The 26,731-nt window shown below is 46.6% G+C and overlaps 1 protein-coding gene across 1 annotated transcript in view; it reads left to right on the top strand.

Moving 5' to 3' along the window:
* Positions 1-3,063: 3,063 nt before the first annotated feature.
* Positions 3,064-26,731, top strand: part of LOC146811601 (extracellular calcium-sensing receptor-like) — a 161,184-nt gene continuing 137,516 nt past the window's right edge. The window contains exons 1-2 of the mRNA XM_085615079.1: positions 3,064-3,259; positions 15,029-15,189. Of these exons, the coding sequence (XP_085471205.1) occupies positions 3,064-3,259; positions 15,029-15,189 (357 nt within the window). The remainder of the gene's footprint in view (positions 3,260-15,028; positions 15,190-26,731) is intronic.

Here is a 26,731-nt window from a genome sequence, read left to right as displayed (position 1 = left end):
CAAATTTCGACTCAGAAAAATCTCACCTCATAATGTCTCTCGATTCTTCTCTTTGTCCGACCACCTGTTCTGGGACCAAACGGTCTTCTTTTCCAAGCTTACCGATTCGGGACCTCTGTCAGGATGACCCAGTGGCAAGGAGCCTCAGTTCAAAACTTCAGATTACAGATGTGATGAACTTGTCTCCTTGTTTGGAGCCCTATAATCCAGCCGTCTCGGGTCGTTGCTTCTCAGCCTCAGTCTGTCTCTGAACTCGTCTGATGAATCTTCCTCAAAGAGGCCCCTGCTCGGGTGCCATTTGTGGAGGTGAGAAATTATTAGTAACACAACGGGACCATCTCGTCTGGTTCAAAACCACTCTGTCCACTTGTAGACAAATAACCAGGTAGTCGGAGGGAAAGTATAAGAGAAATATTTATCCTACATTCGAGTGGGCACAGATCCTTTCCGCCTCCAGGGATGGTGTACAGGAGTGAGCTGATGTAAGGTATCTGAGGGCTACATTTATAGTAGAGAACAAACACGTAGGGGATAACAGACCGGTTAGAACCAGTTTTTTCCAGTAAGCACAAGCTTAGATAGTCTTACAGAAATCTGCATATGCGGCAAACATGTTCTTTCCAGTATCAGACACTGCAGCCTTGAAAAGGGCAGAGTACTCTCTAAAATAAAGTGCAGCTGGGTTGTCTCACATGAGTCACAAAATTTACAAGGAATATTAAGACATTTCTTTGGATTAGCCAAGAACAGCAACCCAGTGAGCAAGGAACAGCCTGAAACAGATGTGCACTGAAGACGTGACATACAAAATGGAGGAGCAAACGCTCGAACTAAGGGGCATATTAACAAGACAGGCGATAAAATTATCGCCGCTTTAGCGGCAGAAAACTGCTGCTAAAGCGGCGATAATGGGCTTGATAATATGCTCTATGGAATTCCAATTGAAGCCCATGTTAGACGTCCTTCACATTTAACATGGGTTTCAATTGGAATTCCAGAGAGCATATTATCAAGCCCATTATCGCCGTTTTAGCGACAGTTTTCTGCCGCTAAAGCGGGGATAATTTTATCGCCTGGCTTGTTAATATGCCCCTAAATGCGGCCTATTGCATATTTTCTAACAACTCCGCTGACACAAACGAATGAGTAGATGGTCTTCACATATGAATTAAAGAGATATGTACACAGCAACATACACAGTCACCTGCTTAGATGGTGTAAAGTGGCTGAAGAGCGCTGTGGAAGACTGTTAAAGCAGTTTCTTATAATTAGGGCTCCCGGTTTTATGGTATTTATATTTTTGCCATTTCCGTCTGTATTTATCCATATTTATTTTTTGGGCATTTTTTCTGTATTTATCCGCATTCATTTTTTCCACAAGCAAAAGACGATGCTACAGCTAGTATTTTTCCACATTTATTTCAGTTAAAAAAACACATGTGCAACTGCTTGCACACGGACACAAGAGCTGAGGGAACAACAAACTAAATGGCAACGAACGCAAAGCACACCGATCACAATGCAAAAGGGCCACCACAAGCCCCCCCCACCCACATGAGGAATCATATGCAATTCACACACCCATGCATTAAAATAGGCTTACAAACAACCACACACGAGTAAGGGCGCAAAATCCAGCTGTTTAAAACAAAATAGAAACCAACGGTCTTTAACTTGATAGCGCATGGAGGCAAAGGAAAGCACAAATGCAGTGTGCCTGAATCAGCACACTGAAGCCTAACCTGCTGATATGCCAGTTCTCTGTTCAGAGCCCAGCACTGTTACTGTAATGCCATTCTATCAGATGGCTCAGCAAGTTTAGTGGTGGTTTCTGACATATCGTAAGCTCAAATGTCAGCAGTCACCTTAGTCTTTCATCTATCAAAAGATGGTAAAGTTAAAGCCATAACGCTGGTTTGTTTTGCATTTGTTTTTGCAGAGGGGCTGCTAATATTTACAATGAGTACAATGTCCAACATGTCTCTTTATCGCGTTTTAATATTTTATTAACCCGACTGCGTGCAGGCTTTCAGCAAGGTCTCAAAAGCTGAGGTGCTGTCATCACCTCACTTCAGGAAAGTGTATCTTTTTAAGTTCATAGTCGCACAGAGCTTTCAACATGCAAACACAACTATTTAAAAGCACAGCTCGCAGAATACAATGGACACTCCCTGAGCTGCAGTTATCCTAATCCTTCGGCTCAATGAAGGTTAATTGCCGATTCAAAACCCCCTGGTGCTGCCTGTTCATACATGGTGGGGGGAACCGGATCCAGAGCCCGAGGCTGCAGCAGGACAGACAGTGTCAAAAGCAGCAATCAAGGGGTCGCCATTAATCTACCCCCTGACTTCACAGAAATACATTTATCTTGTGAAATGGTGACGGCCTGGCGCAGAGCTCACTGGAGCGGCAGAGCCCTGGAGATGCCCAATTCAAAAGAAGGGCTGGGGCAGCAACAAAAGGAACAGAGCTGTGGCAACTCTGGGCTAAGCACGGCAGCGCGGCAAACTTTACTAGTATTTTGCCGTTTCTAAATATAAATACAGACAAAGGAAACATAGTTTCCCGTCTGTATTTATATGTACAAATCCGTATAAACGGAAAACCGGGAGCCCTACTTATAATCCTTTTTAGGTCTCGCCTAGCGTTGCAGCACATGCATGCGCTGCTCACTCTGTGAGATTTATTCTCAAAAAGGACTATCAGAAGAGGGCTTGATGCCCCGCCCCTCATTTCCATTGGCTGGTGTCACCGTTTATGCTAAAAGGTGGTCTGCCATTGGAAATTAGCTGTTTGTGTTGCCTCCCTTTCGTCTTTTGGTCTGGCCCATCCGGACTGTCTCGCCTGATTTGCTGCTGTCGCAAAGCACTTTCTTATCTTTATGGGGCCATGTGTTTCTAATTAGAAACACATAGCCCCATAAAGACAAGAGATCGATGCTTGTTTTTTACTCCTGCAGAACTAGTGAATACGACCAGCCCAGTGCTTTGATGCCAGCTCCTAACATCCCTCCTCAAGCCCTTTGCTGCCTCCACCCCCTACAGGCACATGTGAGGCTCCAGCATGGAGGCTCTGTGGACCCGCCTGCTCAAAGCACAGGACCCGTTAACTCCCCTCCCCGGTGATGCTGATGATGATGGGGAAGAGACGGAGGTGGTGTGTATGGAGGGGAGCCACCTTCACAAGATGAAGCATCGAGAGCATGGGACCGCCGGGGCCAGAAGGGTGAAGCTGCCCACGACACTCGGTGCCAAGGCCGGTAAGGAACGGAACCCTCTCCACCGATAACGGAGCCCCGGCGGTTTCTGCACCAGGGTGGTTCGTGAGGGGAATAGATTACCTTATGCCTCCCTGCCTTTGCCTTTCAATAGTGCTGCCTGTGGATGGGGATGTCGGCACATACCTGTGTTATCCCCCGACCCCAATTGTTCTTTCATCTGATGGTGAAAAATCTAATATGTAGTCTTTTTTTTTTTGCTTCACTCTTTTTTTGCAAAAAGCTTGCCTCTGACCTGCTGGTGGGCACCCGCTGGCCACAAGTGGGTGGAGGGCAGCGCTATTTCAACCTTCCGAGAGTTAACAAATCAAGTCATTAGTATGTAGATGGCGGAGGGGGTGTGTGCCCCGGAAAGGTCGATGCACTCGCCTCATGGGCTCGGTCTAATCAGAGCTGCTTTCATTTGCACCCTCCTGGCGCCCCCCAGCAGATGGGGCTCGGTGAAGCTGCTGGCTCGTTTGGTTTTAGGATGCGGTTGCTGCGTCATCGCTGGTTGGTTTGGAAACCGGCGTGTGCCTATTCAGGTCCACCCCTTCAGCAGCCGCTTTGGTACATTCCTCGCTACTTGATATGGTAATCCTACGTTGTGTATGCTGCATTCCTTCTCCCTGCCTGTGGCTGCCGAGCCGCTGCTGTTCACTAGTTGCAGATAAACTGCTTGCCTCGTCTGCGTCATTAGAGCAGGGAGCAGAGACGCAGATAGGAGGTGGTTGGGCCGCCTGGGAGGAAAGTGTGTTTGTGCGTGTCTGTTGCACACGTCCGTGGTTGAAGCACATATACTGCCTTTGAATTACAGTTTGATCAGCATCTCACAGTGACTAAATTATATTCTTGTCGTTTGAATCAGATTTTCTTTGCCAAAGTTCTATTTTTTGGGGCTGATAAACAGAACAATAGTTTGGAACTTCAAGCTTTCGCGTAACACACCAGTGCAAGCTGGGATTGCAGGCGTTGAGCACTACAATTAAAAAACACGGTGTAAAACCTTGGGTAAGAAAGGTTCCTGAAAGGCAAACCTTAGAGCAGGCCGCCCAAGCTCCCATATCCATGCGTGAATATCTCAATGTTAGAAATGGCTTGCGCCAAAGCCAGGCAGAGACCACCATTCTAGTCAGGGCAAGGGAGTTACACGCCAAAGATAACCCCTGCTCACCCCCTTGGTAGCTTGGCACGTGCAGTCAGGCTTATCCCGGAGGCAATGTGTAAAGCGTTTGCGCACGCACACAGCAGCAACATGCCAGGCACACCACAAAAGGAACTCCACACAAGGTTATATCAAAAATAGCCTTTGTATTCTCATAACTCATTAGAATAGTAATCGCATAATATACATGGTGCCAGCTGGCACTAGGTAATATCTATAATGGATTATAAACACCTGACAGGGCCACCTGGACCACTGTTAGAACCATCACTGAGTGAACTTAGTAAATGTAGGACATGTCATAAACGTAGAACACAGCAAGTAATCACTGGCAAACACTGCACTCAGCATCATCCTGTAACATAATCCATATTATGCACAGTATCACATTTAGGTGTGAATTACGTTCTGCACCAACCTCACCAGCATAAACACATTATGCAATCATCTCATAAATCTAAACGCATTAGACCCTAACCTCCTAAGCATAACTCACATTAGGGGCAAAACTGACAGTAGGAAATAATCTCACTAGCATAAATCACAGTATGCAAATAACCTCATACATACACCACAGTTAGAGGCATAAAACAGGGTGCATAAATCATAGTACACAAATCACATTTCCTAGCACCACATAAATCACATTAGGGCCTGGCGCCCTACAAACCCCACAGTCCCCCTGGCCAACTGGCCTTCTCAAAGGGGCTCAAATGCCCTACGTCCAAAATGTCAGGGCTGCTGCCAAGGCAGCGGAATACAAAATGCACCATCGTGCTGAGGCAGAGGAGTGCATCTCACTCCTATCTCTCTCAGCAATGCCCCCAAAGAACTGTGGCCTAAACGTAGCAGCTGGCACTAAGTGCTGCGCAGCTGTGAATATCAAATTAGGCCTGGACACTCCCGGCGCCCTTTGGGTGGATAAATAGGCAAAACGTGGCAGCTGCCCGTGCTGTTGCGGTGCAGCTGAGGACAAGCAAATAGGCCCTGTGGCATCACTGTGCCCTCGGGGCCTCACTGTGGCTCTCTAAATTAAACTACCCCCTCGGTGCAGCTGCCCTCTGCAAGCGGGGCAGCTGAGATAACCATGGTGAAGGGGCCCGAGCTCCTCTGTCCCCTCGGGGCCCCACTGGGGCAGTTTAAACAAATGTGCCCCGATGTTGGAGCGGCCCCCTATCAGGCGGGGGCTGCTCAGGAAAGTGGCACCAATACTGTGCCGCAGTGGCTGCAACCCTCCTGGAGCCCTCACTCACCGGCTCCTGTGGAGACTCTACTCTCCCCTTCTCTGTGGGACCGGCCGCCTCTCTCTCTTCACCAGGGCCCCCTCCTAGGACCCGGGGCTTTTCTGGCACTGGGGCAAAGGCAGGCTCCTTCCTGCTGTGGAGATTTCAACACTGGGAGCCCTCGAGGCTCCGGTCAGGCCTCTCTCCTGGACCAATGCGGGGAAAGCTCGGCTTCCTGCTGGGTTCCGGAGGAGCCCGCAAACTCCTTCCCACTTCCTCTCTGCACACCTAGGCTTCCATCTGCTCACGGGAGCCCCGCCTCATCACACGTGCCGCTCTTCTGGCTCTGCTGCCGGCCCTGCCCAGAGGCAGGCGAACATTGCCCGGCTTCCGGGTCGGCGGCCATTTCCACTCAGGTCGCAGCGGTGATCTTCATATAGTAGGAGGCAGGGTGGGAACCCGCAAGGAATTAAAAATAAAACACCAGTGGGGTGGGCACCCGCAATTACGCTCAAAATAAGCGGGGTGGGCACCTGCGAGCAATAGAGAAAAATGCGGGGTGGGCACCTGCCATTTCCTGCATCACGGGGGAATCCCTCTGCTGGGATTCCCTCTCAAAGGGGGCTGCAGCGCCGCGCTGCGAAGTCCCCGCTCTCTCCTCCATTCAGGGGCCCATAGATTACAATAAAAGCTCTCACCGGGCGCTACAAGCAGAACAAGGTCCATAGGAATCAGGAGGTAATGCTGGGCCCAGGGAGGCAGCCCTCCTGGCCGGTCCTCCTGGGCCCCAGCAGAAGCACGCCCCTGCAGGTTTAGGAACAGGTACAGAACTGAACATTTTCATGGCGTCACAGCCCGAATATTTATATTAACATTTCCTTTGTCTAAAGAGCAGGGCATGGGGGAACCAGATGCAACTGGTTCAGGGGGAAATTGGAGCACTTTGTTTTGCAAGCTCCTCTTCCCCTTTTTCAGGTGGGGGCTAGGTGATCAGACACACCACAGTGTACAGCACAATAAACTGCAGCCATTTACAAATGCCCTCCTACACACTTTAATTGATATGTAAATTATAAATCAATATTTTAGTGTTCTAAGATTATAGAGAATGGACGTCCTTCTGTGTAATGAATGAAAAATTAAATAAGTGCTTAAGCTGGACAGGAAGTGTCTTTGAAGAATTAATGCGCAGGCTTTACACAGAAATCTAATTAACTATGCAATAGCTTTAATTTTTTGTGTTGTACAGTACAAGCTGTAGCGAAATAGTGGAGTAGTGGTAAGTTCATGGTGCATGCCATGTCTGTGGTATACACAAACTATATACAAATGTGTAAGACACGTAGTCGTGCGCATCCGGGGTCTGGAAAGGGTCAGTACAAATAAAGCTGGATGAAATCTGCTGTTCTCGGTTAATCCGGGAGTGCTTTTTAGTAAGGAATGCTATTTCCCTTTAACCCTTTCACTATGGGATGTTCTGTGCACCGCCTCTGCAGAGGGTGACCCAAACATGGCAATGTGAAGAGGCGAGTCACCCCTCCTGCGTTAGGGCAGATCAGAAGTGCATGCCACAGTGAAACAGGTTAGTGTAACTGGCTACACATAGGGGCAGCGAAAGGCTCAAGCTGATTAGTGCCTTTTGTCACAGTGCTCGGGACACTAACTCTCTGGTGTTGTATGTGATATGTGCATGTCCACCTCCCCACCGCCTCACATACAGCAAGGTGCCTCCCCGCTGCCTCACATACAGCAAGGCCTGCTCTGCATCTCATTAACAACAGTGAGCTGCGGTTTTACTTGCACCCTGCAGCAGTCATTACATATTTGGGTTTGAGCGTCCCCTGGACTTCATCAGAGAAACTCTTTGTTCCCGCCCCTGCATGTGCAGGAAGAAGGAAATGCCGCGAGTTAAAACAAGCATTAAAAATGCAATAGGTCTCGCCTTTCATTAAGTTAAAGCCATTTGCTTTGCTATAGAATACCATTAGCAAAGCAAATGGCTTTAACTTAATCAAAGGCGAGACCTATTGCATTTTCAATGCTTATTTATTCTTGGCACTAAGAAAGCCATCATGAAGACAAAATGTAGAACATACTCTCAAAATACAATCCCGGTGAAACTTGTTGGGGAAACATTATGAGATAAAGTAAGGAATAGGAGTATTAGTCTCCGGATGAAATAAAAAAAACAGGTAAAAGTTTCAATAATTTTCATAAATTATCTAAGGGGATCAATCAATATTGTTCAATAACGTTATAAATCTTTTTTTTTTTTAAACAAGATTGACAAAGCTCATTAGAAAAAAAAGAGGCGAAGGAAAACAATGCATGATGTGGGGATCAAACAGAACAGCCCTAGCAGACAACTGTCCTCTGTGATGAGCCTGGCCTGATGACATGGAAAGGGAAATGGGCTGAGCAAAAGGAGGAAGGTCATCTTTCATTGGGAATCTTTTTAAAGAGTATTGTTAAATGAGAGTTAATCATAATAAATTGTTCATCAGCATGATTTTGTGAATGAAGATATTTTTAGATTTAACATTTTTGAGAAATAATTTCTTAACAAATAATAAAACTGAGGGAATACAGTTTTTTAATAAATCCTAGAGAGGGACATGCAACATTCTTCCAGTAAAATTATAATACAGTTTCAATTATCATTTGTTCGTTTTTTCAGTTCGCTGTAGATTTCCACCTCTCGGCACATATAGGGGGGTAAATTCACAGCTAACTTAAATATACACCGTAGCCTATTAAGGAGTGGCTCACATGTTATGCGTATTTTTCACAAACTGAATGGCATTAAAAAAATTTAAGTGCTTTCTCTTGGTTAGTGGGATGAGGGAATCCTATAAACTCACTGCGCTTGTTTCCCAAAAGAATAGCTTTCACGCAGTTGACTGGGAGATACACTCCTTTAGATTACTTGCATGTCCTCTGCTCCTGTCACAAACTCACAGCATGGCAAGCTCATATTGAACTGCTAAAACAATGTCAATCCTGTAGAGCCTATTGAATATAGCAACATAAAAAGATGATGGACGGAATATTGAGCATTGTCAAGCATTCAACCCCAGTCACAAATCTGGGTCAAATCCATCGTTCCTTTGCTCGCCATGCCACCATAGTTTAGACCCAGACATATGCAAAATAATCTGGACCCTGCACCCCATGGTAACAGTCCTGCCCGAAATGCCATGTCTGGTCCTCCCTTGACTTAAAACAAACATCCTTGGACTGGTTTCGGGGTGTCACCCCTCACCAGCCAGGCTAGCGTGAATCCAGTAGCATAGCGATCATGGGACCGATATCTGGGCATATAACAATCCTTTAATGAGTAGACACACACTAAATGGATGCCTCATACTCGTATTCTTCTGGCTCACATTTGCACAAGTGAAGTAATGTCCCCAACTTTTCTCATTATTTTGGCAGGGTCACACCTTTCCTCTGTAGGGTGTCTCCAGAGAAGTAAGTATATCACTCTTAGCTAATAGAATTAGTGATTTGACATAGGGACATACCCACAGATAAAGCAGTCACTCCTGGTTCCCTTACAGGCTCATCTAACAAAAGGTAATGGTGAAAGGTTCTAGCCAGAAATGATAAACCATCACCATGTGCCAATGCCTGGAGCAGGTCCTTCCCAAGGGCAGTGAAACTGGGCATGACACTTAGGGCCTGATTACGATGATGGTCAGGCCACCACCGACAGGCTGTTGGTTGGGGTCTGACTGCAAACAGCCCTTCGGTCTGACCGGCAGATTACAATTCCGGTGGTCAGACCAACAGCGGTCAGAAGGAACACCGCTGCCTTTCTCAGGATCACGGATCCAGATGGGGCAGTGGTCGAGATTACGAGTACCCTTTCTGACAGCCTTTTCCTGACAGGAAGACCGCCATGAACAGGCTGTCAGAAAGGGATATGGAGGCCACCAAACAGGGCCCCAATCTGTTGTGAGACACTGTAAAGTGGCCCTCGGTGCACATGTAGTGCCCCTACTCACCTCCATGCACTATGTGGCATGCATGACATGGTGAATGGCACACGGTCCATGGACGTGCAGGAGGTGCTCTGTATCACTGCAGCTTGTTTTCATTTGCTGCAGCACAAGCCACCATGATATGGAGCACTTTCCGACACCAGCACGGCGGTCATATCAAAATGCGGGGGACGGACCGGTAACTGCTTGTCAGCTGGTCTCCTGACCACAACAATAGCGGGTGGAGCTCTGGCCGACTGCTTCAGTAATAAGGGCCTTAATGACCAAAAGTCACAAACCCGGGATGGTAGCTTTAAAGTGGTGACTCAAAGTGTTTCCCCAGACTTATTTCCTAAAAAGGAATTAGCAGGTCAACGTTCTGACTCCTCTCCATCAGTAGGTCTTGTGTGTCTCCCAGTAGTTGAGGATGGGTTGTGACACAGGTGCAGTGGAAAATCAGTTTTCCAATTGGCTCAGGCCTTTCTAAGTGTCCGTTGAAATCTGCAATATCATGGAAGGACTATCAAGGGGCCAGAGTATTCTAACCAAAATATCAAAAACCAAAATATTGAGCATGTAGGTGCACAGAGGAAGGTATAGATATATTATTCTCAACTCCATATCTATGTACCTTTAGGATATGTATATACTCAACGCGCATAGATGTGGAGATAGGCATAGAAAAACTATACAGGCCCGGTCCATCCCCCAAGAATATGCACCACTCTTATTAATTATCTACTACCCTGTAGGAACATATCAGGCATATATCTTGGACATTGTCAATCACTCAGGTCCCAGCTCCAGAAGACCAATAGCCTCATTCTTGTAGCCTGATGGCATGTAAATATGCCTAACAACCGGCTTATCCAGGGTTGTGCAGGCTGTTTACCTATCATTTTCTGCACTTTACGTTCCCACTTCACATAGCTGATATGGAAGAAAGCCCTATCTTCTTATCAATTAAATACTATGGGCTTTATTTGGAGTTTGGTGGACTCTGTCAAAATGTGGGTAGATATCCGGTCCATCACATTACAACTACCATTGTTTATAATGCACTTCAAATGCAGTGGACGGTGGTATGCCCTCTGCCAAACTTTAAATTATACCCTAAATATTGCAATGATTGCCAGGGCTTTATTACAGACCACAATCAATGGAGCTGGTATGTAAAAGCATTCCAGCATAATCAAGTAGTAGATATAATAAAAAATCTGTCGGCCAACACATTACAGTTTAAATGCCTTGTATAATTGAATCCGCCCTTTATACCTGTATCTTAGATCCCTCCCTTCTCCAAGTGTCTCCATTTGCTGGATTCTTTTGGAATGCTGTGATATTGCCCCACCAAAACCAATTAAAATAATCTTGGAAAAGAGCCCCTGAGATATGTCATCTCCTCTAGCATACAGCACTCTGTGGCTCCTCACATTTATGCATAAGGGGTGATTGTGGGACACAGTGGGTGCTCTCTTGTGCATAGATGAGAAATGTCATGGTTGCACAACTATAGCTGCTCATCTCCTGACCATCGAAGGCAGTGAAGCTAAACTGAAGTGGCCCAGACATGAGGGAAAAAACAGGGAAAGCAGTTATTGGGTATGGATCCAACGGCCCAAAACAAGAAATAAAGGGACAAGAACCCACAGAGACCTGGAAGCTTTTAGACTTCAATGAGTAAGCAGTGGGGACCAATAGTAAATCAGAAATGGAGAAAGCTGCCACCAAACAGAGATGATTGTATGTAAGAATATTGACAACAGCAAACATCGTGTGAGATACATATGTTGCCCTATATACCCGTTTACAAAAATGTAGCTCTCTGGATATAGATTTCCTAGTTTTTACTCAAATGGGCAATATTTTGTATATGATATTACAGAGACAATTTTTCTTACCAGACCCTTTTTAGGCTTCAATATTCAAGTACAACACAGAAGGATGTCATGACATACTGATTCCCCATCCACCTTCCTCACGCTCTTTTCAAAATGCAACATACAGTTGCTTCCTTAATTCAGGCCCATGAGTTTTTTTACTGTACGCTATGACAAATTATTGGCAGACTAATTAAAATGAGAGATTTCAGTAGCCCTAGATGCAAGGGTTAACAAGATTGTCTGCCATATTCTAATATCTAGGCAGTTGATGAGTTTAAGTCACCAACTAGTTTCTAAGAGCTCAAGTCTTTCATCGGAAAGAATAGATAACTGGTGCAGTAATCATTAAGGGAAAACTTATTTTCAGAGATAATTCACAATTTAAAGTCCTTTGATTAATAGGATGTGGGTTTGAAACATGTAAGGCCTCATTCCTAGTTCTGTGTTATCTCAGCTGGGAGATACTATGGCTAAAATTTACAGTACTGAACCAAAAACTCCCCTCAGATAATGAGGATTACACGTTGTGCCCCCGAAATGGAGAATAAAATGCAGACCCAGTAATATTGGGTCAAATTTTGCATGCTTTGTCCCCTTTCATGAGAAATAATAGCCTCACACTCAGACACATTTAACACCTGCTTGAAGCAGGGGGAAATGTTGCGAGGACTTTTTTGTTTTTGGCCATGGGGAGTTTAGAGGGGATGGGAGTGATATAAGGACACAGTTTCTTTAACTTCAGGTGGGGGGAGCTTTTCATTCTCCTCATCCTGAAGTATAAGGGCAGGGGTTGCGGGGTGCAGGAGCTGTTGCAGCCCCCTCAGGCCCTGCAGCGCCTCAGAAAAATCCGGTCCGGTGACTCCAGGCCTGGAATTACCTGAAGTTGTGTTTGATGACCTAATCATTCCAGGACTGATGATACAGAAACCATTTAATTGGCCAGAGCTGTGTCTGTAGTCTGTAAAGCCATGCACATAAACATTGGGAGCCAAATGAGGTGGAAGCTCCTGAGTTGTATTAAAGTTGGTTCCCATGTACAGTGTTCTCCCTTACTAAATATGCGAGGAAATCAAGGATAAACTGATCTTTGTGGTCACACAATTGACCAAGAAACTTCGAATGATCATATGACAAAAGATTTGAAGGGGACAGTTAACACTCAGAGAGTCTTTTGAGCTGATCTGACAGGGCAATCTGCCTCTTAGGAAATTAAAATGTTAACCTCACAGCAGAGTGTCAGCATCTACAACTGTTAGCACTAGGAACCAAAGTGACAGGTCATCTGCTATGAGGCATATTATTTACAGACATGTTATCCTTTGAGCTATTAGACAAGCAAAAGCATAAAATGAAAGGAGTGCTATCTTTCTCACTAAAGGTTTTTGGCAGGACCACCAAAATTATAGATTATTGTTCTTCTGTACCGGTAAATCTTGCTTTATCCTTCACCCTTTTTCATCTCAAGGTCACAACTCCAATTACAAACTAGAGGATTGATTATGCCATGCAATGTCGGATGGGCTTATAGAGCCACCTGGCAGTGCCAGAAGGGCTGATCTGAGAGGTCAGTGAGAGGGACATTGTTTTTAACTGTCTGTGGGTCTATTTTATGGTCAGGTGGGCCTGGTTTTATTATTGATTTCCCTGATATTACCACAAACATTGCCTGCAGCATGCCCCAACAGCGTGTCTATGAAAGTTTAAAACTGCCCCCGGTTTACAAATGTGGGCCACAGTTTTAGCTCTCTGATTCGCTAATGGTCAAATTTTATGTTAGTGCAAAGACCTATTTTCTGTCCCAGTCTGACCTTGCTGCCATGAACATTCTTAGAATTATGTTGCAAATATACTTGTTAAGAAACATCAAATTTTGGCAAAGGCTAGAGATCTACCTAAGTTTTAACGAGGAAAAAAAGTTCTATCCCACTTTTGTACTAATTAGTATTGCTCTAACTAACCATGGTGTTCCTAAGTTATTTTGGTTAATCAACACTGCTGACCTTTTGCATTTTACAAAAGTACTTAGCCACCCAATTTCAATTTTCGACCTAGATTTTAAATTATTTAGCTATAGCTAAATTATGTTGATATCATCCTAGATTACTTTAATTCTTCACTTTTAGTAATTTAGCTTTATAGTCCCTGGTGCTTGCTGGTATGACGCTTCCTATCTATTTTTAAATGCCTTTTATGAAGCATGAATCAAATGAATTGCAAGCATATGAGTAATTGACTTTGTTCTTAATTGCCAGATATTTGCCTCCATTACATGGTAAATCTAGTGTGTGGGAGGGGGTTAAGGAGGGGGGTCTGGAATACTGCCAGCCTTTCCATCATCGTTTGCAGTAATCTCCCATCATAAAGGTACAGAAATAAATGTCTGGCATCCCTCTACCCTCCCTTACCAGCCATGCACCTGGCATCTTGCCAAAATCCCACACCACTCCCTAGCTGACTCTCTCTCCCCATATGAGTATAAAAACATAAAGTCTGGATTCCTGCCCCCATGCCCCACACGTTTCTAAACATTCCCTCTCCTTCCCTGCCAAAGCTGTGCTCTTTCTTCTCAAATGTAAGAGTTAGCAACCATACTGCACTTAGAGATTTTACGAGAAATATTGCCAGGCTAGCCTAGAATTAGGGGAGGAGATGCATAGCAGGAAGACTGATGTCTACATACACTGCCCCAACTAAACACTATCTAATGCTATGCGCCAATGCAGGTACCCGTGTACCATGGTGCAAGGGTGACTGCGTGGCAGGCAAGATTGTTTTTGTTCAGGGACTGCATCACATTTGGAGGGATGAAACAAAAATGAGAAATAAAGATATTTATCCTTGTTGCACCTCTATCAGGAATGAGTACAATACTGATGCATACCCAGGTTTACTACTCTTAGCAAATCTGGGAATGTGCCAAAAAGCGTGGGTGGGTGATTGAGAACACCAACTCTCAACCCATGTAACACCTTCCTGGTGCAGTGTAACAGAAGGCAGGGACTTGTGCTCCTTTGCATTACTCTAGATTTACCAAGCCATGCAGGGCAACGCAAGGTGGCTTTGCATGGCTGGGTAAATCTGACTTAAGCATTACATTGCCCTTGCATCACCTTGCGTAACTCAAGGGCAACACAATTGTTTGGTAAATCTGACCCCCAATGTCTGTTTTTATGTTCCCAGTATCATTTCACACCAATTCTTCAGCAGAATGGCGGCTGACAATGACTCTGAGTGTGACTGTGTAGATTCATCAGCGAAGCACCCCACCTTCATTACCTGTCTTCTCCTAATTTTGTAGTGTGTAGCCTACTCAACCCATTAGGATTTGAATACACAATATGGCGGTCTTTCAAAAAAGCTTTAATTGTTATATTTTCCTTTTAACAGTGTTTATATGGAACAATACCAAAGCCTTCTTGCCATGGTTTTTGCAACTAAGGAAATTAACAACAACTCTACTATTCTACCCCGGGTGAAACTTGGATTCAAGATATATGACTCTTGTTTTTCTGAACCAGGGGCTATTGAGGGGATATTTGGTTTGCTATCGGGTCATCAGAAAACTATCCCAAATTACAGGTGCGCCACCAAACCCAAAATGTCTGCCATCATTGGTGACGCATCATCTGCAGCTTGCGTTTCTACAGCCAGAATCCTTGGTATCACCCGCTATCCTCAGGTATGATAAGGGATTACAATATTTATAAGGTTTAGTACTGTTTTAGCTCACTTGGAAGTGAGGTTTGGGAATCTGGATGGTATTTGGGTAAAATTATTACATTTCTGTTCTGGAATTTTATTGAAACAAATTCTTGGGACACGAAATAACTGACAATGAAAAGAAATGTCTCACTAAATGTGATATACATAGCTCTTTGCTAAATATTCAACCATATCTTTAGACAAATTAAACTACTATGGTAAATTCTGAGTTCCTCAAATTTAGGCTTTTTAATTTCCAATGTTGTTGTTTGAGGGCAGCAGGAAGGTCTGGCAAATGATAGAGAGGACATGATGCCTTTGTAAAGAAGTCAAGAAACTATTGAACATGTCATTAGCTTCCGCTCAAGGCTGCATCCCCAATGAAAACAGTTAATTCAATTAATGCTTAACCAGGTTGGTCTTCGCACTATTTCTGAGGCAACTGAATATTGTGTTTGCAGTTTAGCAAATATGAATGTCATTAAGCTTGTCAAATTTAAGTGTATAATTATAAATAAGCTGCAATCCATGGAATAAATCTAAATAGTTCTTTTGAGAAACTGATAACTCAGATAGATGCAGTTAATTAATATTTTCAACTGAGAATCTAAGTCTAATTTAAAGTTTGAGGGACATGCTACACTTTCACAAATATAGTGGAAATCCTGCCCTCCCTATTACAAGGGTCTGATATCCTATGGCATTTGTATTTTGGCATACAGGATATTCGGCACATCTGCTTGTCTACCAAAATCTAAATTAGGCCCTAAGGTAGTGCAATCTTGCCAAATCTTTATTTTTTATTTTTGAACGATTGTGAGCATCCCCCCGCCCCCCTCAAAACAAGGGGCACACCAGTATAGATTTCATATAGATTTCCTTAACCCCAAAGGGAGTTTGCTTATTGCCCTCCCTTTGGAAACAAACATTGGAAATGCAAAAGGTCTCACATTTGCTGGAGTTGGAGCTATTGGCATTGTAAACGGCAATTTCTTTTACTTATGTGTTATGGAGTGTAGGTATATGGTGTGTAGTATTATTTGGGTTGAATTGGATTAGTTAGTTGTATAATTGTGTTGCATGGAATTGTGTGGGGTGGAGTGGATTTTTATATTGGAATTGTGTGGCATGGTATGCTGTGAAATTATGTGGACAGTAACTATGTGGTATTGTCTGTACTAGAACTATGTGGAGTGGGAAAGTGTGTTCTGGAGTGTAAATATGTGGAATGGTATTTTGTGTTGTGGGGTGTTTTGTAGTGGAGTTTAATGATGTGGTATGCTGTTCAGGGCTGCCTTCCATGGCACAAAAACGCCTATTAATAATACTTTTAAAATTACATAATACATGAGTTAAGCCACCATACATTAATGCACTTGTTAAGGATATGCCCTAAAACAAAGAACTCTATTGTGTGTCTTTTTCCGTAGAACTTCGTACAGCATGCTCATTACTTAGCGAGTTACTACCCATCTTAGGGAATTTTGATCAATCTACCACAGTGTCCAAGTCTGTTTGATGTGGTTCCAGTGCAGGACCTAGACTAATGGTGAAATCATTATTCATGACCACAGGATCCCAAGTCTTGCAACTCAGCGCTTTCTTTCTCAAAGGTATTTGCAAAGGTGTGGCTAGAGGTAGACACATCTGACTGGGTATTAGAGTGCTCCAGCATGTCAAACCTCTCACCAGTAGAGACTACCACTAACAACAAAGCTACTGGGACCGGTACATAATTCCTATCTTGGTTAAATAATATTGCTTTGTTCAAATAGAAGGCTTTTCTGTGACAGCCAATGAATTTTAGCACTGAACACAGTCCATGAACAAGGGTTTGTGGGGATCAGTTGTCGATAGCTTAGTGCATCATTTAATGCACTGTTTGAAGCCATCTAAAATGAAATTATGACAGAGGGAGTTGAAGTGTATTTTTGGTTGGCCAAATAGAAGAAAAGAACAGCCCGCCCCTTCATGAACAATCAAAGACCCTAAAAAGGGATGGTGCCAGAAAGGCAAATTCTTGAGGTATACCAAATGGATGGAAAAAACAGTAACTGGGTTGAAAAAGTTGGTGAAACACAGGTGGAGGTGCGCATTACATGCAAAGGGAAACTTGCACAAGGGATGCACTATTCAAAAAATTCAAAGGGATAGTATTTTTTTTAGAGAAGCTATCAAACCCTACTGTTGAGTCCAGTGAATGCTGAATCTGCAGGAACTAGCAAGAGCAGGACAACAGAATAAACACACACATCATTACAGCTGAGAATCATTTACGTCATTGGCAAGGTTTATTACAAATGTCCAGATGAGAGAAAGTGGTGCTCGAACATAAAATTTGAACTCTGGAGAAATTGACTAGTACATACGAACAGGACGAGTGAAAGAATGTTCCAAGGTTTTAGCAGAATTATGGGGCATATCAACAACAACCGGTGATAATTATCGCTAAGCGCACTTAACGCTGGGATAATTATCGCCGGCTAGCGTTGATTTTTATCGCTGAGATAGCGTGCTATTAGCAACGCTTATCTCAATAGCGATAAAAATCCTCACGCTAAGTGGCTAACGTGAGATTATCGCTGGAAATCCAGCGATATTCACACGTTACCTTGTTGATAGGGACAGGCAAACTTAGCCATGATATCCTCCTTCCATAGGATATCATGGCTAAGTCAGAAAAATACCAGACGTAAAAAAGCAGCGTTAACCGCGGTTAGCGCTGCTTTTTTTTGTCTCTATCAGGGTTAGCGATATTCTTGATAATAGGAGAAATGTCGCTTAGCGACATTTCTCCTATTATTTTACTCTGGAACGCCCCCTTTGCATCTCATTAGAGATGCAAGGGGAAGCGTAGAGTAAAAGGGTGCTAACATGCAAATTTGCGTGTTAGCACCCTGTTGTTGAAAGGGCGCTAGTTTTATCTGCTTTTTTGGCTTTTAAAGCCAAAAAAGCAGAGATAAAGCCCTTGTTGATATGCCCCTAGGATCGTTGTTATCAGACCTGGGGGCATATCAACAACAACCGGCGATAATTATCGCTCAGCGCTCTTAGCGTGAGGATAATTATCGCCGGCTAGCGTGAATTTTTATCGCTGAGATAGCGTGCTATTAGCAACGCTTATCTCAATAGCGATAAAAATCTACACGCTAACAGGCTAACGTGAGATTATCGCTGGAAACCCAGCGATAATCACACGTTACCTTGTTGATAGGGACAGGCAAACTTAGCCATGATATCCTCCTTCCATAGGATATCATGGCTAAGTCGGAAAATTAGCAGACGTAAAAAAGCAGCGTTAACCGCGGTTAGCGCTACTTTTTTTGTCTCTAACAGTGTTAGCGACATTCTTGATAATAGGAGAAATGTCGCTTAGCGACATTTCTCCTATTATTTTACTCTGGAACGCCCCCTTTGCATCTCATTAGAGATGCAAGGGGAAGCATAGAGTAAAAGGGTGCTAACATGCAAATTTGCGTGTTAGCACCCTGTTGTTGATAGGGTGCTAGTTTTATCTCTGCTTTTTTGGCTTTTAAAGCCAAAAAAGCAGAGATAAAGCCCTTGTTGATATGCCCCCACGTTTTACGTTTTAATTTCAGTAGGCGACAGCAAATGCTTACACCCAAGACAAAACATTGTGTGTACATAATGAAAACATGATCGGACAATAAACGTGGTTAGAGTGCTGCCATTCTTCTAATGTTTGGAATAGGATATTACACGTGACAAGACAAGAGTTTTATTTGACTCTCTTTGACCAGAATGGGGCTTTGGAGACCACTTTATCTTTTCTGAAAAAACAAACTCCGGTCATTCAAGTGAAAGAAAACTAAAAGATACTGCAATTGTAATTTAGGATAGTCTAAACAAGTAAAATCGAATTAGCATTTGCAAAAATCATCACTGCAGTGCCTGGGTACTAGAAAATCAGAGGACTGTATAGACCGCTCTTCAGGCCACCACTAGCCAGTCCTCAGTGTCTCTAATTACAGATGTTATTAAAATCCAACAGTACAAAAACACAGCCAACCAATTCACGAATTAACAGCATCAGAGCCAGGGATACTAATTGGAACATCTCACAGTACTGCACACATTTTCTCTTAACGATGAAATTCACAGAAGAAAGGGACAGACACTGAACCCATATCAATGTGGACAGAGTTAGCAACTTCATTACCCCCAGGTCCCTCCTGTCCTCGTCCCATTCCTTAACAAGTGGAGATGACCATCTCCACGACAAAAAAAATGAAAAGCAGCATGCTGGGATACCCAACCCACTCCCTCCCACTGGGAGTACATAAGCGGTATCTTTCCAGCATGCAGCCTGTTCTTTTTTTCTGTCTCCCGACAGATTGGGACGTGTTTGGACTTACCTGATGGATTCTTCGCTGGACGTCTCGTCGGGGCTGCTGGGCTGTCCTCGCCGTCCTCTTCCGCATTCTCCTGGCCTGCCGGGCTTGCCAGGAGCCGCGTTGACTGCTGACCGGCCCTTTGCGGCTGGGGCGCCGTTCCTCCCGGTGACTTCCGGGTTGCAGTGCGTGTCTCCCTGTGGCTTCGCCGGTCTGTGGGACGCGCTGCTGAGGCTGTTCGGTGGGTCCTGGGGCTCTGCTGGGCAATGCTCCTGGGTCCCCTGCCTGGCGTTTGTTGTCCTGCCGGCCTCCTCTTCTTCCTGCTGCTCGGTTGGGTCGGTGCAGGGGCGGGCCTTGCTGTGGTCTCGGATGCCGTTTTTGGCGGACTTCTCCGCCCGGCGCTGGTTTCTGGTGCGCGCCTGGGCGGCTGTTAGGGAGCAGTGGGCTTGTGGTGCGCCCTTTTTGCCCCCTTGGTGAGTACCGCGTAGCGGCCTCCTTTTTTTCTCCTTGCTGTTTTAAGGAGATGTGTTGGCTGGCTCTCCTTCTGGGTGCTGCTTGGATTGGGGGTTGGGACTCCTGATGATGCGGCCCGGGGACCCATGCATGCGGTGCGGGCGCTCTTCTGCTGGGCTGCTTCACCACTTCTGCACCTGCGTCTCCTCTGGCCGTCCTTCCTGTGTGCTCCTCTTCTTGTCTGTGGGCGAGGTTGTGGCGTGAGGCTGGGGCTCCCGACTTCCGTGCCTGTGCCTGCTGGTTTGCCCTTGGCATCCTCTCCGCAGCCTGTGTTTCCGAACTTGATCCCATGTGTGCTGTACCTCATGTTTGTGTCATTGCATTGGTCATTTTCGGCTGGGTTGCGCTTCACTTGCGGTGTCGTGTGCTGCTGTTTGTGGTTTGGCTGGTTCGGGGATTGGGCTGTTTGACGGGGTCTGTGCTGCAGCTTACATTCCTGTGGCTTTGGTGCCCGCGCTTGTGGTTTCGCTATCTGCTGCGGTATCTCTGTTCCTTGTCGCCTGGGTTTTCCGGGTTCGGTTGGCTTCTGCTTTCCGTGGGATTCACTTGCAGCCCTGGGTGGTGTCTCTTCCTCGTGCCCTCTTTAGGTGTTTGGGTTGCTGCCTGCTTGGCCTTCTGGTCGCTGCCGCTCTGTGCGCCTGGGCCTCTGGGTGGTGCCGGGGTTTGTGGCTGGGGCCTCCTGCTTGCGTTTCTTGCCCCCTTTTCTTTGCGCTGGGCTCCGCTGGTCTCCCTGGGCCTTCCCGTCTGGGTTTCTTGCTTCCTTTCGGGTGCTGTTGGATCCAGTTGTCTTCAGGTCTTTTCCGGTGCTGGTGGTTTCCTGTCTCTGCTGGCTCCTGTTCCTGCGTGCTGGCCCTCTGTACTTTGCTGGTTGCGTGTGGTGTGGGTCTGCTTGCTGTTTCGGTCCGGGGCCCTTGGTGTCTCTGGCCTGGTTCTCTGCCTCCTGTGCCCCCTGCTCCCGGGGTCCTGGCGGTCCTTCGGCTTCTTCTGCTGCCTACGGCGTTGGCTCCCGTGCCTTCACTGTCCTGTCTTGGGCCATGGTTTACCCTGGGTCGCTTCCTTTTTTTGGGGGTTTTGCCTGGGGGGGGGTCCTTCGGGGCTTTCTCCGTGGGTTGTGTGTTCCCTAGCCTTTTGGTTTCTCGCTTGCTCGGCGCTTGTTGCTGGTTGGCGTCTGGGCTGAGGGTCGGACCCTGTGGGTCCCCTTGTTGCTTGCTGCCTGGCGGCTTCTTGCTTGCGTGTGCTGGGCTGCGGCCTTGGCTTCTGTTGCGCCTGCTGCGCGCCCTGGGATTTGGCCGGGTCGGCTCTGATTCCTCCCTGGGATGGTGTCTGCTTGCTGGGCTGTGGCTCGCTTTGGGCGGTCTCTCCCGGGGTTTGTTGACTTCTTCCTGTGGCCTCTGTGCTCTGTCCTTTGGGCCTCCGGCTGTCCTGCCTTACGGGCTTCTGTTGTCCCTGGTCGGTCCTGGTGGGTGCCTGGTTTGGGGTATGCCTGGACTGGTGCCTTGCTGTTCTTGGGCTTCCTTTGGCTGCTTGTGGCCCTTCCTCCCATTGGTTCCTGCCCTTCTGTGGGTTTGGGCCTGGTGTGTGCCTGTCTGGGGGCCTGCCTACCTGCGGTTTTTTGCTGTTGGGTGCTTCTTGTGTCCTTCCGGGTGCTTTTGCTTGTCCCTTGCCCCACGCTTCAGGTGTCTGCCTTCTGTGGGTTCGCTGGGTCCTCCCCCTAGTTTTCCAGGGGGGGCTGTTGTGTCCTTCCTCTGATTCTGGTGGACCCTTGACCTTGATGGCCTGTTGGCTCTGGGGCAGTGCTGGTCAGGACCCTGGTGGCTTCTGGCTGGTGTTGGGTGTTTGCTTGTTGGGCTTGTCTTCTCGCCTGCCGCTCTTTTTACCTCCTATGGTGGCTGGGTGTCGTTGGTCTTCCTTGGCCTCTGCCTTGGGTGACCCCTTGTTCTTCGGGTGCCCGGCTTCTGTGCCATGCCCTGCCTGCTGTGCCCTTCCCCTGCTTGTGTTTGTTGGGTGTCGGCCTCCCCTGGTGCATGGGCTGCTTTGGTGCTTCCCGCTCCTCTCGTTCCGCTTTCGGGTTGCGGTGGGCTTGCCTAGGGTCTGGGGCTCTGTTTTTTCCCCTTGGGGGCCTGTCGTTGGGCCTGTACTCCCGCGCAGGCTGTTTGCGGCCTGTGGCGTCTGTGACCCTTGCTCTCTTGTTGGCTCTGGGGTGTTCCTTCTCCCCTTGTTTGGGTCCGTTCCTGCTCCCCTGTTGGGTGGTGCGCCTTTGGCTTCTCTGGGCTCCTCTCCTTTTGGTGCCGGGGTTGTTCCAGTGTGCTCTTGGGTCCTGGGCTCTGCTTCTGTTGGGTTTGCCCTTGCGGTCCCTGTGTTTGGCCTCCCCTTCGCATGTGCGTTTGGGTTGCTGGTACGCCTCTGGGCTTGGTTGTGTCTGGCTTTGTACTGTTGGGCCCTTGTTTGGTTGGGGTCCCCTTTTGGTCGCTGCTTGGGTCCTTTCCTGGGCGCTCCTTCTATTGGGCTTTGTTGCGGTCCTGGGCTGGTCTTCGGTCCTTTCCTGTGCCGTTCGTTTCGGCTGGCTGTGGCTCTGGGTCCGTGGTGTGGGCTGCTGGGCTCCCTCCCTCTGCTTCTTCGCTCTCTGGATGGCCTGGCTGTGGTTGGATGCGGTGCCTTTCCCTGTGCCCCTTCTTGTTTGGGGGTTCTTTTTGCCTGTCCTTCCGGGTCCTGGTGGCGCTGTGTTGTGTGCCTCCTAGCTGGTTCGCCTGCTGGTTTTCCAGCTGGCTTCTTGGTGGTTAGGCTGTTGGCCTGATTGTTGGTCTTTCCTGTTTTGCCCTTCTGCCTCTTGGGATTCACCTTCGGTGGTTCCTTGGTGTCCTCCTTTCTACTCCTGCCGGTTGGTCTGCTCTTGGTTGGTGTTGTTTCCTCCTTTATGGTTCGGGGGTTTTGGTTTCCCCGGTTCCGTGTTGGGCCTCTGTTGTTGTCTTTTTGATGCCCTGGTTTTTTGCTGAGTCTGCTTCAGGTTGAGCTTCTTTGCTCTCCCTGGCCTCCGTTGGGCGGGTTGCTGGGCTTCTTGTCCCGGTGTCTCCTACTTTGGGGGTGTGCCTCGGGCCTGGCCTTTTCTTGTCCCCCGGGTTCTTTTCCCTGTGGGGTGGTCTTTTAGTTCATGCGGCTCTTCGTTGTCTCGGCTGGGGTTGACCATTGTTCGGTCCTGCCCTCTGGCCTGGTCCTTTTGTGGGTTTCTGGTCTCCGGGTTCCCTGTTGCTGCTGTTGTCATTGGGGGGGGGCTTGCTTGGGTTCCCTGCCCCCTTCTCTTTCCTGGCTGTTCCTCTGGGTGGTTTCCTGTTGTCTTGTCTGGTTCTGCCCTCTTTCGTCTTTGCGATTCTGCTGTTGGCTTCCCCAGGCGTGTTGGGGTGGTTTGGTGGTTGGTCGTGTCTTGCCTTGTTTTGTTCCTTCCTGGGCCTTCGGCCCTGCCGCCCTGTGCGGTCTGTTCTCCTCTGCTCTTGGCCATTTTGCTGGGTTGGCCTGTTTGGTTCCTGGTTGGGTGGCTGCCTGGTGGTGCCTGATTCTGTGGGCTTTGCCCTTGGGGGGCTCTTTCCCTGGTCAGTTGCCCTTTTCTGGCTCCGTTTCCCCGTTGGGGCGCGCCCCTTTCCCCTGGCCTTCCTTTTGTCGTTCTTGGGGGGGGCTTGGTTTTGGCCCCTCTGGTTGCTCCCTTGGGGCTTGGCTCTGTGTGTGTGGCCCCTTCTGGCTTGCCTTGGGGGGGGGTTCTTGTGTTTTTTCTCTGGTCGTCCCCTGCTGGATTTGGGGTGTCGGCTCTGTCCGCTTGGTTGGGGGCATGCTTGGTTGTGTGCTCCTGCCTGCGTTTTTTCTCCTTCTTGTGGGCTCCTTTTGCTCCTGTGTGGTGCCCTTTTTCGGTCTGGTGCCGTTGGCGTTGGTGGGGTTAAAGAAGGCCGGTTTCTCTGCTTTGTTATTCTCCACTTGTTAAGGAATGGGACGAGGACAGGAGGGACCTGGGGGTAATGTCCTATTACTTACCGGTAATCTTCATTACTCCTGGTCCCGTTGTCCTCGTCCCATTCCTTACATCCCTCCCTCCCTCCCTGGCGGCCGGCCTTCCGGTTGTTGGCTTGGTGTTTTCAGGCTGCATGCTGGGATGGTACCGCTTATGTACTCCCAGTGGGAGGGAGTGGGTTGGGTATCCCAGCATGCTCCTTTTCTTTTTTTCTGTCGTGGAGATGGTCATCTCCACTTGTTAAGGAATGGGACAATGACAACAGGACCAGGAGTAATGAAGATTACCGGTAAGTAATAGGACATTAAGTTTAGCAGGCCATTTTCACCACGGGCAGAAACACTTGTGTTTTACATTCTCCAGTGTTCTGGTCATTCCTTATACTTTTTGATGGTCAACTCAAGTAGAGTTCTGACTTACTGCACCCAGCTCCTGAGAAGGCCATATAGTTACACTGTTCGGATAAGGACAGCTGGCCACCAAGGTAAAATTAAGATAAGTAAATCAACAGGAGACCTAAGAAAAGAGGAATACATGCATCTTTAATGAAGGAGGGTGCCTCACTGCAGAGGAGTCCAGGCTGCATAGCCCAGCAAGAGCTGCTTCAGAGCTCCTTACTAGCATTGAACATTTTGTCCAAAAGACACCTAAAAGGAGGCCACTGCAGACTACAAACAAGGAATCGTCTGCAACACAGGAACGGAAAAACAAAGTCTAATGGAAACTGAAAGCAATGGCCTTCAAAATTCACTGAGCATGTGAAACTCCGACCAAGCTTGCGTCTAATACAGTAAATAAATGAGGGAGGAAGAGCAAACTACACACCGTTCGAGTGACAGACCAAAACGGCATTCATTTCCGCAAGTGTGAGTTTACCAACTTTTATGTAAGGTGCTCTATTACCTTAGAGTCAGGTCAAGCTACATAAAAAACTTTAACAGCCCTCATGATATCTAGCACTTTATGTTTTTAAAGAGATTGCTTCTGTATTTATCTGTGAATAGTCTACAATAAACATAGCGAGAAGTATTAACCTTTTCAAAATCAGGGTGTTTTGGAATTCCACCACATGTGCAGTGGGAGGAGCAGGGGAAGCGGGCTTTAGCGAAATGTGATACAGATGGGAGGCGGGGTGAACGCACACTGTAACAGTAGGAAGCGGGAGGATGGTATTATGGCCATCAAAAATGTTCTCTTAGTGGAATCACCTGAGGGCCAACCAAGCACCCAGGGGAGGGACTTTCGAAAGCAGTACACCAATAGGGGACCAGAATTTCTGATTGGCAAAGCAGAGAGCAAGTGGTGGTGGATGGACTTTAAAGCCCGTATTGCACATACATAAAGTCTCGCAGAGAAGCACATGCACCCTGACTCTAGGCTCAACCTAAAAAGGAAACAGGCAGGTCCTCTATAATAAGTTAGGCTCATCTAGATCACCAGCGTTATGAAGCATACAACGCGGTTAGAGAGACATGCTTTTTTCCAAAGTCTATTCCTAGTTGTGCTGCCCCCCACTCTGATTCCGGAATGCAGTAGACCCACAAAGTGATTGGTGATTACAATGATTGGTTATTTATTATCTCAAATGAGCGCATAAACTTTGTGTATCAGAATGGCAAAAAATTCAAATGATCATCTCAACATCCATAATATAAAACACTATGGGGCACATGCATCAACAATGCCATTTGCGATTCCTTATTAGCGAAAAATAAGGAATCGCTAATAAGGAATAGCAAAAGGCTATGCATGTAGGAATCGCTATTCAAATAGCGATTCCTTAACTTTCCTTAATTGCGACTAGCAAATTGTGAGTAGCAATTAAGGAATGCCGTCCCAATCATTCCTATGGGCCTCCAGGCCCATAGGAATGAATTGGAGATTGCATGAGCAAATTGCGAGTACCAGTAGGTTCTCGCAAATTGCTCATGCAATTTCAAGGGTGCAAGGGTGTCAAAATGACACCCTATTGCACCCCTGAAATTGATATGTGCACATATGTTGCACACACACATGCTCTAAGGGCATGTGTGTGCGCAACATGAAACTTTGAAAAATGCACAAAAGTGCATTTTTCAAACTTTTAGCAAATTACCATGCAGTTCATCTTCATGGTAATTTGCTCCCCCTATTAGCGAATTCGCTAATTTTTTAACTTTCATGCATTGCATTTAAGGAATCTCAATTTGGGATTCCTTAAATGCAATCGCAATTTAAGGAATCGCTATTTAAGGATTCCTTAAATAGCGATTTTTGTATTTGGGTTGATGCATTGGAATTAGGTTTTATTTACTCGCTAACGGGTGTTATTAGCGATTCGGTATTTTCCCGACTGGATTTTGGCTTGATGCATGAGGCTGTATAATACTTGGAAAAACCCAAGGCATATTATAACGCTCATCCTAACTTAGCTCTCATAATTAGTCTAACCTCTATCTAACTCCACATCTATATTATTAACAGCATCCTAATAATGGAGGTGGCAGAATAATTAGTACCTTTCCTCACTACGTTACTCTAAACCATGTATTTATCCTTACACACCTCTAAGACGATCCTCAGTCTGCAGTCGGAGTTTGTCTCTCCGGCATTCTCTCCAAGCAACCAGGATTCGTGTCTCCCCTCCTAAATTATTGGGTCCCTTTAAACCTTTGTCCCCA

The sequence above is a fragment of the Triturus cristatus genome, chromosome 7 (assembly GCF_964204655.1).
Source record: "Triturus cristatus chromosome 7, aTriCri1.1, whole genome shotgun sequence".
Taxonomy (NCBI): Eukaryota; Metazoa; Chordata; class Amphibia; order Caudata; family Salamandridae; genus Triturus; species Triturus cristatus.
Note: the sequence above shows the minus strand (reverse complement) of the source record. Positions and strands in the feature narration are given on the sequence as shown.